Here is a 15659-nt window from a genome sequence, read left to right on the forward strand (position 1 = left end):
AAGGAAATGTTAAGGGACTGGTTTTGTTTGAAGTGGAGAATTAATTGCAAGACTCTTGGAGGAAATACGCACTCTCTAAAAATGCTAGTAACCTGAGTTTCTTGAGAGCAAAGAATATGTTTCACCTAAGTTTGTAGCAGTTAACAATTGCAGAGATCCTACAAATATTTATTAAGTGGTTGTGATGTGGAATAAGATCCTGCTGAGCTCTGAGCATCCCCAGAAGGAAAAATTAAGACCTTCAGAGGACAATTACAGAGACGTTCATCATCAAAGGTGGAAAGATAAGAGCTTCCGAATGGGCCATATATGGCTTCAAATTTCATTTCAGGTGCCAACTAAACCGAATGCTCTGAAAGTGAAGTTCCTCTGGCCCTTGTTTCCTTATCTGGACAAAGGAGGCAATAATGCAAAACTCAAAGATGCTGGAGGGAGAGAGGCTATGAAGAATCTACATAAAGTATCTAGCACCTAGCAAGGTGCCTACCACACAGTAGGTGCTCAAAAAAACAGAACCTAGTTTGTAGATGATAACTCACTAACAGTTATGCCACCCCCCTCTTCCCCATGGACTGGGCTGTTTCAAAAGGAGGCTGAATGGAGAATGAGTGAGTTGCCGAGATGGCCTCCCCAACTCATGCGGTCAGGAGAGCCACCCTCTCATGTGACACGTACTTGGCAGCTTTGTCCATACTCCTTATCATTGCTCCATTCTCATCCCATATCAAGGATAACTGAAAGACCCCTTAGTCTCTGCAGAGAAACTTCTGGCCTTTATCCCTATCAAGTCTGGGTCCTTGCTGGAATCAGCCAGCCCCCTCTCCCCAGCACACACACCATCCTCTAGGCAAGGAGGTCAGTGTCTTCACAAGTCACCACTACAGAATTCCCTCTGGTCCTGGGGCAAACAAAAAGGATGCCCGTGTACATTTGTAGCATCTGGCAGATTTTATAACCTTATCAGAGAAAAGGAGTGAAATCACATCTCCTTTCTGTAACAGTAACAGGTCATTTACGTTTATCTACAATCCACACCACTAAAGGTTAAAAGCCAAAACTTTAAAAATTACTCAAAGAAATGGAAGTTGCCGCTGCTGTCAGCATTTCATCATGCGTCCCCTCACCTGTGTAGCCCACATTATGCTTTTACAAAGAGCTTCCCAAACCATTATCTTATTTGACCCTCAACTTAACTTGGGAGCCAGGGAGGTCATGCATCATTTGCCTTTCTTTTCATAAGAGAAAACAGATTCACAGAGGTGAAGTGAGCTGTCGGTTGTCAGTGGTCCCACGGTTTCCTGAGCCCGGACCTCCTCCCTAAACCAGGAGATTATAGGCACTGAAGCAGGAACTTACTTACTGTTGCTGTATTGAGACAGCAAGTCTGTTAGGTATCGAGATCTCAGAAGCGGTTTTTTCCTTTATTGTTTCTAATGCAGCTGAACTGCTTTCCAAGGAAGCATTTTGCCCAGTTTAGCTGTGTGTCATGTTTGCTGTGGAGTATGGGCCTGCTGGTTCAGCCATCCCCCACCCATTGTAGTCCGATCCCTTGGTTTTTCCAGCCATTCTGCTAATGTCATGTGGAGAGTCACTGTCTTACCCAGCCCTTTATTCCACAGATAGGAAAACTGAGGTCTAGATGATTGGCCGTAAGCAATGAGTTCATGGCAGGTTTTGAATGCCTAGACAGTGTTCTTTGTCTACCTTCATTCCCTGAACAGACATTTCTGCTTAAGATGAGGATGTTTTAGTGCCCAAGACCAACGCTGACTAATAAGAGAAGTTGTTTTTCGATGATTGAAATCACCATTGAGCACTTGAAATGGGACTAGCATGTGCAGGAAGTACCTTTTAAATTTCATTTAATTTAGATGAATTTAAATTTTAAAAGCTACATGTGTCTAGGTTGCTACCATATTGGCGGGTATAGCTCTAGATCAGTGGTTCTCAGCTTGAATGTACACTGCAACCACCCGGGGAACTTCAAAAATACTGAATCCTGGTTTCTTTGCTTTCAAGTGGGTTAGAGTAAGGCCTTGGCAATGGGATTTTTCAAATAACCTCGCTCCCCTCTGGTTAATTCTAATATGCAGAAAAGTTCTTGAGATACTATAGTCTAAATTTTAAACCCTATGAGGGGCAGAGGCCATGTCGGCATATACATCACTGTAGTCAGGGGCAAGGAATTCAGTGAGAACTTGGCTATGTTCCCAAATCTTAGGAAAAAGGAAAGGTTAAAAGTGCCCTTATTAAATTGCTTAAAAGGACAGTGTGGGCTTCCCAGGTGGCGCAGTGGTTGAGAGTCCGCCCTCCGATGCAGGGGACACGGGTTCGTGCCCCGGTCCGGGAAGATCCCACATGCCGCGGAGCGGCTGGGCCCATGAGCCATGGCCGCTGAGCCTGCGCGTCGGGAGCCTGTGCTCCGCAACAGGAGAGGCCACAACAGTGAGAGGCCCGCGTACCGCTAAAAAAAAAAAAAAAAGTACAGTGTGATCAAACGAATGGAAATGGTCCTTCTTCCTGGCAGAGAGAGAGGATGAAGTAGGTCTCTTTGTGATAATGACTCTGGTAATGAATTATAAGTAAGGTATGCATTTTTTCCAGAAATGCATTTGTAGCAGTAGATGTTTTTGCCAAGCAAGTGAACTCACGTCTGTAATTCACAATAGGATTAACCTGGGATTATAGAACATCTAATTAAGTGAACCATATCATCTGAGAGCCACAAAAGACACTTAGCGTTGCCTTTGAAAGTCCTGCCTGTCTGAGAGTGTTTGGCATATGCTTCAGAAAATGCTCTGCACACGTACAAGGCACTTGACTAGTTTGCTGTATCCCATTACTTTTCTTTTATGCTTAACTTTTTCAAAAAAAAAAACTCTTACTTTTGATAACTGATGTTAGTGCATTTGAAAAGAAAGAATTGGGCTGCAAAGATTGGATTATTTGAAACCACAATGCGATCATTATGAAGCTATTGTTGGCGTCTGGTTGCTGAAAACAAGGAGGGGCAGGGACTCTCTGTGGGGTATGTAAAGATACAAAAAAAGCCATTTAAAATACGGCAGAGTTTAGTCTACTCCTAGCATGATAGCATAGTTTGGGGAGGTCCATTAGAAAGAGACCTCCAGAACAGCCCACCCACACTCGGGTAAAAATCAAGCTTCTGATAATTGGAAGCAGCTTGACTCTCCATTCCTCACTCCTGTTCAGCGGCTGATTAAGCTGGACGGATGCACGGGGACCGCAGTGGATTGAGGTCACAGGCTGGCCTTCTCAGAATTCTAAAGGCTCTCGGAGGTGGTGATTGGAGGCACTCTCTCTCTCCTCGCCTTAGTAATTATTTCAAAAAACCACATCAAGCCCTTGTCAGTTATTAAGGCCACCCTGGGATAACTCCTCCTCTTATTGTTTATGCTTTAAAAAACAGACTTTGTGGTTCTCTGCAGGATGTCACATTCTAGTGAGAACATGTAGATTGCTTTTCCTCTTCCAGTTCTCCACTGATCATCTTTAAAGAGCTCCCAGGTCCTTATTTCTGAATGTCTGTTCCTTTCTTGAACCTGGACTGGCCGTTTCATAGAAATCGTTTGAAAAGGAGGACTGCTTTTAATCCAGGTTTTGAGGGGAAAGGGCAGGATAGATGTTATAAAAATTATCTTTCACTGTCGATACTTGTTCCTCCCCCTATATTTTCGCTCTATACAGTGAGGTCTTTAGGTTTTGTTCATGCTGTCTTTTATTTTGCAAGTTACTTATCATTTCTGTATCTCAGTTTTCCCATCTGTCTGTTGAAGAAGGACGAATAGTGGAAAATCTAAGCTAGGATTTCCCCCAGTTCTGAGATTCTAAGATTGATTAATGCAACAAAATGTCCGAACTTGAAACAGAAATGCTGACATTGACAATACCTACTACTGGAAGAAGTTGGGAACTGGACTTACTCTGAGCTTTCCACTTGAGCATCAATCCATTGGCTTTACAAGCTTAATATGTTTAAAACCAAACTCATGCTCTTTATCCCCAAACCGGTGTCTTCTTCTTTTGAGGCCAGAAGCAGCACCACTGTCTTCTCACTCTCCCCAGACTGCAGTCGCATCCTCTATCCTCAATCTGTCCAGTTCCCAAGGCCCTTCACATCGCATGATTTCTAGAAAGGCCTTCTTTCCTCCATACAAGGCTTATTTTTCTAGTTCAGAACCATACTATCTCTCACCTGAACTACTGCAATGACTCCAGGAGTCTCCCTGGACTCATATATTAGTATCATTGCATTTAGCAATCCCTATTATAAATATCGGTTTGTCTGTATCTCCTTAATGGACAGCCTCCTGGAGACCTTGGTGAGGCTTGCACCGTACTGCATGTTGTATGTGTATTATATGCCATATTCATGCATCCAGGGCTTATAGTACATATTTATGTATTCTTGTTGAAGGAACAAAACCCCTAATTTATCGTCTTTATCACCTGCTGTGTGCCAGCCCATGTCAGGTACTACACGGAGTTCTCTTCATGCACCATCTTGTTTCATTTTAGAACTCCCCCGTTAAGACCGGTCCTGCTGTTCTTCACATCTTCAGTATTGCAGTGTGGAGACCTACAGAGGCTGAGTCACACACGTAGTGAGTAGTAACTCTTGAGCTGTAATCCCCTAACCCCATCTGACTCCTGAGCCCATGCTCTCAACAATTTTGTCAGAACTGCCATTTCTCATTTTGGTTTATCCTGTATACCCCTGACAGCTCAGACTCCATCAATCTCCTGACCAGAGAACTTAATGGATTCCCACTGGCCATCAGGTAAAGTCCTGACTCCTAATGCTGGGTTTTAATACCTGTCACATTAGCAGGTCTTGCATTGCCTAGTCCCAGAGGGCCCCATTCACATTATATCTGATGTAAGTGGGCCTCCTGGAGTTGTGCATGGAGCAGCCCTGCCAGTGCAGCAGGATCCAGACCTTCTAAATGAATTTTCATCTCTCTCCATCCAGGGAAAGTTGCTGTGTCTCAGCCCAGCACAGACTCACAGGCTCCTTTAGACAGCTCCTTAACAGGCTGTTGCCAGTCTTCTATTTTATAGAAGGAGAAACTCAGTCCCAAAGGAAGAGTGTCTTTTCTAAGGTTACACAACTGTTTAGTGGCAGAACCTTTGCTACAACACAAGTGTCTTGACTTTTGTTCTACACCTCTCCCTATTGCCCAGTATTCCTTGGAAATTTAGAGAAGAAATAGGCATTTTCTACATCTGAACAAAGGATCTCCACAGCTATAGTACTTCACCCTTGACCAGGGGAAGAACCACCTAACTTTTCCTCTTGATTATTGTATTGATAGTTTACTAGGTTTGCTGTTTGATGATAAAAGAAAGCACTCAAGTTAGCTCATGTACAAGGGGCTAATTGTCATCTGATGTATAGGGAGGGCAGTGCAAACAACCTCATAGAAATTCAGAAACAGAATATCAGTAGGGCTGGGCCCTGTGGAGACAACAGCTGGAGGAAGTCCTTGATTGCCAAGATCTTCAGATAACAGGGCCATGTGCCCTGCCATTTACGTGGCTCAGGGACAGAGGCCATGTTTGTTTCTGTTTGGTTTCTAACTGACTTGCTCATACTTTGATTTCACTGAAACACTGGCCATAAGATGTCACTTTGTGGCTACTCCATCCCCCAGGTGCCTCATAACCTTCTGTTTCAGCTCCCTTACTAACTGGCAAATGGTCCTGTTTTCTTTCATTAAAGTTCCCCGGTGAATCTGATTCACCCAGGTTATCTTTTTTTTTTTTTTTTTTGCGGTACGCGGGCCTCTCACTGTTGTGGCCTCTCCCGTTGCGGAGCACAGGCTCCGGACATGCAGGCTCAGCGGCCATGGCTCACGGGCCCAGCCGCTCCGCAGCATGTGGGATCCTTCCGGACCAGGGCATGAACCCGTGTCCCCTGCATCGGCAGGCGGACTCTCAACCACTGCGCCACCAGGGAAGCCCCCCAGGTTATCATTTTGAACGAGGTTACACAGTTTGATAAAATCAGGGGTTGGTTTATGGTTTGGTTATCACTGGACTATGTGTGGTTCAGTCATCCATGGCTCTGGGTGAGAGTGGAAACTCCAGATGTGGGAGACTGTTAATATAGGTATTTGCTTGGAAGGGGCTGGAGTAGGCAAGTACCAGAAGGCAGGAGTGATATGTTACAAATTCATCTGCAGAGATGTGGTCACTGATTCCTCTGTGTTCTTTTACCCAGTCCTGTTTGCACTTACCACATGATACGATCATTTATCTGCTTAGACAACTGTCTCACCATTGTTTGAGTAGAGTCTACAGATCAGAGAGGCTCTGCAGCCTCCAGGGTCCAACCCAGGTCTGGCACTGTGAAAAGTTACTGCTGAATGAAGGAACCAGGAAATAAAGAAAGCTTTATAGATATTCACTGCTCTGAGACAAAGAGAGATTTACGTACAGGCCTTTGATACCACAAATGACGTTACATTATGTCGAGCATCTGTTTATCATTACCATTTTTGCCCTAATCTTCCCTCAGGTACTTTCACTCATGCAGAAGAAAAATGGAAAATAAGCTCTCTCTCTTTCCACACATTCATATAGGGTGTGTATTCATAGCCCGAGATGATACTGATGACAGTGTTATTAACTGTATGTGATGATATATTTTATTCATCTTAATGATTAACATTTTAAAATATTACAGTGAGAAAAAGACTACCTTAAGGATTGAGTAGAGCAAAAATAATAAGTTCTTCATATCACAGATTGTGTTTAGTCATCTTATCATTTGAAGATGATTTAATTACTTGAAAAGATTAATAAATAATCAGTGAATGATTCTATATGTTTGGGGTCTGGGGACTTAAGATGGATTTCTAGAATAGTCTGTGGCCACAAAAGCCTAAGAATAGAAACGCTGATTGTACATGCTCAAATGAACTTCACATCTAACAAAGATTTTTTTCAATGTCAAATACAATATGGAGTTTAGACCATCCTTGGAGATGGTCTGAACCATGTCCTTGTGTTGAAGATCAGGAACATGGACTCTGGTGTTTGGGAGCCAGGCAAAGCCGAAGCTTGGGTTTTGCAGTCACATGAATTTGAATTTGAATTGCAGCCTTGCCCGTGTTTCAGAGTGTATCCTTGAGTGATTTACTTCATCACTCACAACCTCAGTTTCCTGGTAGAGTATATTGTGGGTGATATTTACATATAGTTGTGGTGAAAATACAGTTAAATGGTGTATATCAAGCCCTGAGTATACTGCCGAGTACTAGAAAAATCAAGCACCTCGTCAAGGATAATTTCAACTATCATTACCTAACTTTATATAGCCCATAAGTGATGGAACTAGGATTTGGACCCAGGCCTTCCCAATACCAGGCATGGTCTGATCTTTTCACTTCCAAAGCTGACACTCCTGTGGTTCTCTATTTCTCTAGAAGCAGAGAATGAAACTTACATGGAACAGTTTTAAACATTCCACTTGCCCTTAAAGCACGTCATGGTCATTGATAAGGAGCCCTCTTTGCTACCTACTTTTTTTTTTTAGCGCTACGCGGGCCCCTCACTGTTGTGGCCTCTCCTGTTAGGAGCACAGGCTCCGGACGCGCAGGCTCAGCGGCCATGGCTCACGGGCCCAGCCGCTCCGCGGCATGTGGGATCTTCCCGGACCGGGGCACGAACCCGTGTGCCCTGCATCGGCAGGCGGACTCTCAACCACTGCGCCACCAGCTAAGGGAAGCCCTTAGCTACCTACTTTAACATTTGAATTTGGTATCAGAGAGTGGAGTAACATATACAATGCCTGCTTGGCAGTCTCTGCTGTGTATTCTGCACCTGAGCAGAAGTGACTTACCACAAGCTTATGCTTTGCTCCAAGCGTAGAAATCGGGGAAGAAATGTGATTCAGTAGTTCTTGTAATACTTCCTCTCTCCATTCTCTGTGATTTCCACAGACATGGCATAATTCCTGTGATTTGATTTGAAACTAGAGACCAGCTCAGTGCTGAATGATGAGATCTGAACGGGGAATAAAATATGCTTGAATTAATTTGCATAATGGAATCCGATTGGTCACAAAGCTGTGTTTGTTGCAGTGGGGACCAGAGCCCCTGAGCTCCTGACAAGAGGACACTGCACTTGCAGAATAAGGTTTTGAGTTGTGGTGGGCTCGGTAATATTCTTAATGTAATGATAACCTGTAATGATAACCTGTCTTTAACTGTAAATTAACTCCCTGGAAATGAAAAGAACAGGTCAGCCTGTCTGATCCTTCCAGCTCTGTGGGGGAGGAGAAAGCTAAAAAACCAAAGCCGTCTGATTTTTGCTAAGCGTTTTCGTCTTTTTTTCTCTACCCGATAACAATTTCCAGCACGAGTCCAAATATACTTAAACACCCGTATGTCATTTTCTTTAACGGAGACAAAAGCAAACACAGTTGAGTTTTATGCTCAAGGCTCAGTAGCTTATGATGGGCCATCTGCTCTCAAGATAGAGGGGCGAGCCTTCCACTTAGAGCTGGTGGTTTTGCAAATCCATTTTCCTGTCATGTTATTACTCCTGTGACTTTCAACAACATTTATTTTTCCTTGCAAGCAATATCCTCCCATCATAAAATAAAGTCCTCCTGTATGTTTTAGTGGAACCTCAATGCTTAGACATTCTTGCATACTGCTAGAAAGTGCTTAAAAGGAAGGATTGTTCAAGAACTGCCTTGGGGGGTCTTTATTAAAACCAGTTAGAACACTGATATATTTCCTTAGTTGTTAACAACATGAAGGTCTTCTTAGGAAGGCGGTCTCCTGTTCATTTTCATGAGTGATTCCTGCAGACTCTGTACCACTGCATACATCAACCAGATCTCTAGATTTTAGAAGCATTTCCAAATAATAATAATCTTTCTGACCACATCTTTTTTTAACCTATACATATAGAAATCCTGAAACAGGGTGTTTAAAAATAAAAAAGCAAAGACTTACTTTTGTGTACTAGTGCTGTTCAAGGACCTGGTTGTACTGTGTTGTTGATGAACTGATATAATCACTTCCTGTTCCTCTTCACTTTGATCATTGCTATAAAATGCTTTCCTCTTTCTAGTTTGGTTTAATATTTTAGTTACAGTATTACCCCCCACCAGAGTGCCACCAAAACTTAAATTATTTTCATCGTTAGACTATTATGATATGTCTTATGATATGTGTCCATATTTGATCTTCAGCCTTCTCTTAGAGAGGCAGTATCACATGGGATTATAGGGGATAACAATGCAGGTCTTGGAACCAAGCATCCAGTGTTCATATCTCAGCTCCTCCACTTGCTGGCTGTGGAACTATGAGCAAGTTACTTAATCTTGCTATGCCTCAGACTACTTATCTGTAAAATGGGGATAACAATAATACTATTGTGCAGACTTATTGTGAAAATGTATGACTCAACTCATTGAAAGCACTTAGAAGAATGTTAGGCAGACAAGAACACTGGACAAATGTTTACTGTTATTAACATTTTCATCATAGTCATATTATGAGTATACACTAGGTTCTCATACTGGTTTACTGCATGTGGCATCTAGGTTACTGTTTTTATCACAGTGTCCATATCGTCTCCTTATGAATCTCAGAAACCAACAAGTGGTGATAGCTGGTATTGCTCACTGGTTAACGACACAGACTCTAGAGCCAAACGTCATGGGCTCAGATTCAGCACTACAATTTATCTGAAGCATAACTTTGCAGAAGTTGCTTAATCTATCCGGGCCTCAGTTTCCATCCTTTAAAATAAGAATATTCACAGTACCTATTCATAAGTTTGTTATAGAAATTAATGGATGAGTTACTATTTGTAAAGTTTTTAGAGCAATAGCTAGAAAAAGCTTTTGCTAAGTAAATTTTCACTCTGAAATTGAATTTAAAAATGTCTTAGGGCTTCCCTGGTGGCGCAGTGGTTGAGAGTCCGCCCGCCGATGCAGGGGACACGGGTTCGTGCCCCGGTCCGGGAAGATCCCACATGCCGCGGAGCGGCTGGGCCCATGAGCCATGGCCGCTGAGCCTGCACGTCCGGAGCCTGTGCTCCGCAACCGAAGAGGCCACAACAGTGAGAGGCCCGCGTACCGCAAAAAAAAAAAAAAAAAAAGTAAAAAAATGTCTTAAAATTCGTCTTAACATACCTGAGATTAACCATTAAAATAACTTTATATAGTACATACAGCCATATAAGTATTTATAAATAATGGTTTCAAGGAATTACTTTTAAAAGCAAGTTGATTTTGCTATTCTCTCCAACAGAAGAAAATAGATAATTTCACCTTTTTAACAAAGGGTGAAATTTATTGTTTATTGGTCATGTGGAAACTCTTAAATTCATTAGTATCATGCTAGAATTTTTCTTCTGTAAAGGAAAAAGAAAGTTGTCGTCTAGTTTCAACACATTTAGTGTCAGGAATAATTGTGCTTTATAGCAAAATGGCAGCCAGAAGAAAGAGGTACAGAAATATCAACTTGAATTAAACCCTTTCTTTAAAATACACTTCACAGTTTATATGCAAGGATAATTTGTCACCGTGTGAATGAACACTTACTAATTGGCATGGTGTAAAATGGGCAGAGATCTTGTTGCACCATATGCTTTTTTTCTTTTCTATTTCTTCTTCTTGAGATTCTATGGTGGCAATATCAAGTTTGAACTTGAAGTATCGGGTTCAAATCATACATTCAGCTTTTACTGGTGTCCTGCTTTGAGCTCAGGCATTGGCCATCTAATTGTGAATAAGATATCATCCCAACCATTAAGAGGAAACCAGTATAGTAAGGAGATGGTGTATGAATCAGAAGTGCCCCCAAGATATCTCACCCCAACTCCAAACAAGAACATGAACCCGGAAACCACTTGTAGAAAATGTCACCCAGTGGCTTCACTTTACAGGGAATGAGGCAGAGCCACCACTCTCGGAGCTGAGGGAGGTCCCACTACCAGCTAAGTGGCAGATTCTTAATCATATTTTTGGCTTTTTGACTTAAATGCAGGTATCTTCCTATGGCTTCACATTGCCTCAGTGTAGGATCAAACTCCTCCTGGTCCCTCCCTGTGCTCTTTCCATGCAGTCAGTTTGCCTTGTAAGAAACAGCATTTGATGTAGTATTGATATGCCTGAGTCTCAGGGTGAAGCTGTTAAGTGATGACACTGCCTTTTGAATCTTTCTCTCTCTTCCACACAGCCATTTACATATCCCAGAGTCTGTCTACAACAAACACTAAACTCCCTATTCCCTGAAAAGAGACTTGCATAAAACATCATAAAATGGTCCTGAGGACAGTGATGGACGCCTGAAATGAATGCACATCTGTGGCCTCCCCAGATAATATTTTTGCCATATTACAAAGGAGCAGAAAGGCTTAGGTTGATGAAATCAAAGAGCCTCAGAAGAAAAGGGGTTCTGCCAGCAAATTAGAATGCCACCAGTTCCCTTATTTTTGAGACCTCTAAGGCCAGATGGCTGTGGTACCTCCATGTAACTATTATTCCTCAATTCCTCTCTTAGAGAAAGCACCTCACCCCTGTCTTCTGGGCATCTCCACCTGCAGGGCAAGAGCACTTCCTTCTGCTGAGTGAGGGCTGCATGCTTGGACTGTGATGCTCTAGAAAGAGAGGAAGAGATCCAGTGTGTGCCCAGTTCCCTCTCTGTCTTCAGCCCTGCATGTGTGTACCAATTCTTGTCATCCCTATTGTTCACATGAGACTGAGGGGGCTAAGAGTGCCTGACTGACATGTTGAAGGCCACCCTGATTGAAATATGTAGAAGTGGTGTTCCAATTCACGTTTACCTGACCTCCAAATCTAGGTACATTCCACTCTGCCAAGATGCATTCTCTCTCTCTCCTATTCCCCTCCCCCCCATCTAACCACTTCATCCAAATCATATAGCAAAGAATTAGGTGATGGTTTTTATTCCTACAACACTCAAGAATCTCACCAATTTCACTGGTACAGTCACTATGGAGAACAGTATGGAAATTCCTTAAAAAACTAAAAATATAGTTACCATATGATCCTGCAATCCCACTACTGGGCATATATCCCAAGAAAACCATAATTCGAAAAGATACATGCACCCCAACGTTCACTGCAGCACTATTTACAATAGCCAAGGCTTGGAAGCAACCTAAATGTCCATCAACAGAGGAATAAATAAAGAAGATGTGAGATATATATATAAGAACCAGAGTGCTAGAGAGAGGACTGGAGTGACTGTAGGTGAGAAACCACAAGAGGCATGGAAAGGCATTAGCAGCTTATGTGTATATATATATATATATATATATATATATATATATAATGGAATACTACTCGGCCATAAAAAAGAACAAAATAATGCCGTTTGCAGCAACATGCAGCAGCATGGATGGACCTAGAGATTATCATACTAAGTGAAGTAAGCCAGACAGAGAAAGAAAAACATCATATGATATTGCTTATATGTGGAATCTACAAAAAAATGATACAAATGAACTTATTTATAAAACAGAAATAGACCCAGAGACACAGAAAACAAACTTAGAGTTAGCAAAGGGGAAATGGGGTGGGGGAGGTAAATTAGGAGTTCGGGATTAACATATACACGCTACTATATATAAAATATATAACCAGCAAGGACCTACTGTATAGCATAGGGAACGATAATCAATATTTTGTAATAGCCTATAAGGGAAAAGAATCTGAAAAAGGATATATATATATATATATATATATGTATATATATATAAACCTATATATACACACATATAACTGAATCATGTTGACATACACCTGAAACTAACACAACATTATAAATCAACTATACCTCTCAAAAAAAAAAGAACCTCACCAATTTCATTTAGACCCACTGGTGTTGAAATGAAGTGTCATCCTCCATGCCCAGCAACTTTCTGAGAGTCCCTCCTGTTGGGGATGGGGGTGGTAGTGAGGACAGTCTGGTTCTGGGAACTAGGGGTCCGACTTGTTTCTGAGAGGTGCTCCAAGGGGAGAGGATGACTGTCCAGAAGGAGGTGTAGGATCCTAAGATAGGAGAATGAGCTTTGGAAGTTCCTTAGGGGAGAATTAAGTTTCCAGCACCAGAAAAACAAAGTCCCGTGAAGAAGTCCAGAAACCTGAGGCAGGAGTTAAGGACCAGAGAGAAGAACCAGAGTGCTGGAGAGAGGACTGGAGTGACTGTAGGTGAGAAACCACAAGAGGCATGGAAAGGCGTTAGCAGCTCATCTTTACTATCGATGAGTAGCTGAGTCATGGCTGGGTGCCAGGAACAAGACCTTTGGACCAGCTGGTGGGGATTCTGTCTTATTTTGCTTTTCCTTGTTGGAGAGAGCTTATAAAGTATCCTTGGAAAGACTGTCAGGTTAAGGTAGGATCTTCAGGTTCTTGGGTGGACACTGGACCGGACAAGAGCAAATCTTGCTTACTGAATTGACACTATATTGATCCAGCAATGAGAATTTGACCCATTATTTCACTGACAGATGTTTTAGTGGCCATCAGTGACCATCGTAGGGTCTGCCCCGACCTCCCATATCTAGAAGGATTCATTGCTGGCTTCCTCCTTTCTTATACCGTCCAGTAAGCCGAACAGTCTTGGGACGTGCTATGCTTGTGACCAGCTCTGGGCTTTGGGGCATGCTGTTCCTTCTACCTGGACATCCCGTCCATTCCCTTCTTAGCACAGTAACTCATCTGATGGTTGTGCCCATCCATCCCATCCTTCAGGAAGTCCTCCTTAACGGTCCCCACTCTCTGCCATCTCCATCCTCACCCCCCATCAATTATGTGTTCCTCTCCTGGCCACCCATTATGCCCTAAGTTTCCCTATTACAAAAACATACCCAGGCACAGTTATGATCATAATAATAACAGATAAATATGAAGCATTTACTGTATAGCAGGCCTTGTGCTAAGAGACTTAGGGGTATTACTCGTGTATCCCTGTGTAGATCTTGCGGTGAGTTCGATTCGCGAGCCCATTTCATAAATGAGCAAGCTAAGCTCTGTGTCGGCTTACCCCAAACCCAGAGCTAGTAAATGGTAAAACTGACACTCAGACCTGGGCAGCTGGATTCCACAGCGCACACGTTTTATCCTCATATAGACCTTGAGGGGTTTCTTCGTGTATGTGTTTAACTTACCCACCGCGTGGTAAACAGCCAGAGAGCAGGGACTATTCCTCACTGGCTTCTGCATCCTCAGTACCCAGAGCAAAGCCCTAACAGGGTCCAAAGTGGGTCAGTGTTCACAGAATGGAATTGAAATGAAGTGCGGATGGAGCCTGCGACTAGTCTGACCTTTCTTTCTGCCTGCAGAGGCCGACCGGGGAAGTGGGCAGCCCTGACGTGATGTGCTCAGCGAGGAGAAACATTCCAGTCCGAGAGAGCTCGGCGTGACGCGTGGGAGGCCACCAGTGGCCAGGCCGCAGCACAGTCGCTGGAAGGGGTGACAGCCGCATCCTCCTGTGCCTACCACGTAACCAAAAATGAAGGAGAACTACTGTTTACAAGCCGCCCTGGTATGCCTGGGCATGCTGTGCCACAGCCAGGCCTTCGCCACGGAGCGCAGGAGCCACCTGCGACCCTCGTTCCACGGGCACCACGAGAAGGGCAAGGAGGGCCAGGTGCTGCAGCGCTCCAAGAGAGGCTGGGTCTGGAACCAGTTCTTCGTGATAGAGGAGTACACCGGGCCTGACCCCGTGCTCGTGGGCAGGGTAAGGCTGCTGTCACTCCACATTTATTTCTCACTCTCCACCATCCCTGTACTAGGGGATGGTCAAAACAAAAATATAGGAGGGGAAATAATAATGGTCTGGCCATCAGTAAAAACCACAAAATCATTGTTCATACATCCTTTATCCTTTTTTTTTTTTTTTTTTTTAGTTCATAGGCTTATCTATGTTAACACTTCAGTTTTCCACTTGATGTTATGCCCTCAAAACTCTGTTTTTTAATGGTTACACAGTAGTCTACTGAATAGAAATGATGATTATTTATTTAACCATTCTCCAACTGGGAACATTTCCCCTACCACATCCAAACCCAAACTTGGATGCCATCGTTTGTGTTCTTTTGATGCTCTGGACTCTTTTCATCATAGCTTTCCTTTCTGTAGTACACATGTCTACGTATTCATCTATCTCCCTCACTGGACCCTAAGCTACTTTCCATCAGGAACAGCGTCATTTTTGTATCCCCAGGTCCTGTACCAAAGTCCAGCTTTGGGGGCGCCTCTGTGAATATTTGACAAGATGAATGGATGTGTCATAAGAATGGGTGGAATGTTATCCACTTTGGCTTAGGGATGGCAAAACCCATTTCAGAAGGCTTGAGAGTCTTAGTACTACTGAGAAATCCTGCATTCTCTGTGTACCCCCTCCAAAAAGTGCAAGGGTAGAGAGTTCAAAATATGTTTGAGGGAGTTCCCTAGTGGTCTAGTGGTTAGGATTCAGCACTTGCACTGAGGAGGCCCGGGTTCAATCCCTGGTCGGGGAACTGAGATCCTGCAAGCCGCACAGCACAGCCAAAATTAAAAAACACAAACAAACAAAAGATGTTTGAAAAACTGACTGCCTGCTATATCAATTATGGTAAAACATACAGCCACCTTTTAGAGAACA

General features: G+C 43.1%; 1 protein-coding gene across 6 annotated transcripts in view; it reads left to right on the forward strand.

The window, feature by feature from the left end:
- CDH11 (cadherin 11) overlaps positions 1 to 15659 on the forward strand; it is a 145068-nt gene that overhangs the window by 83936 nt on the left and 45473 nt on the right. For 3 of the 6 annotated variants that reach the window (XM_004280900.2, XM_049702888.1, XM_049702885.1), the window contains exon 3: positions 14356 to 14753. In XM_004280900.2, the coding sequence (XP_004280948.1) occupies positions 14526 to 14753 (228 nt within the window). In that variant the 5' untranslated portion in view covers positions 14356 to 14525. Of the gene's footprint in view, positions 1 to 4539; positions 4626 to 4745; positions 4803 to 11476; positions 11708 to 14355; positions 14754 to 15659 lie in introns of those variants that run through there. The other 3 variants (XM_049702886.1, XM_049702887.1, XM_033407780.2) reach the window with 3 other exon arrangements.

Source organism: Orcinus orca, chromosome 20 (assembly GCF_937001465.1).
Source record: "Orcinus orca chromosome 20, mOrcOrc1.1, whole genome shotgun sequence".
In the NCBI taxonomy this organism is placed as follows: domain Eukaryota; kingdom Metazoa; phylum Chordata; class Mammalia; order Artiodactyla; family Delphinidae; genus Orcinus; species Orcinus orca.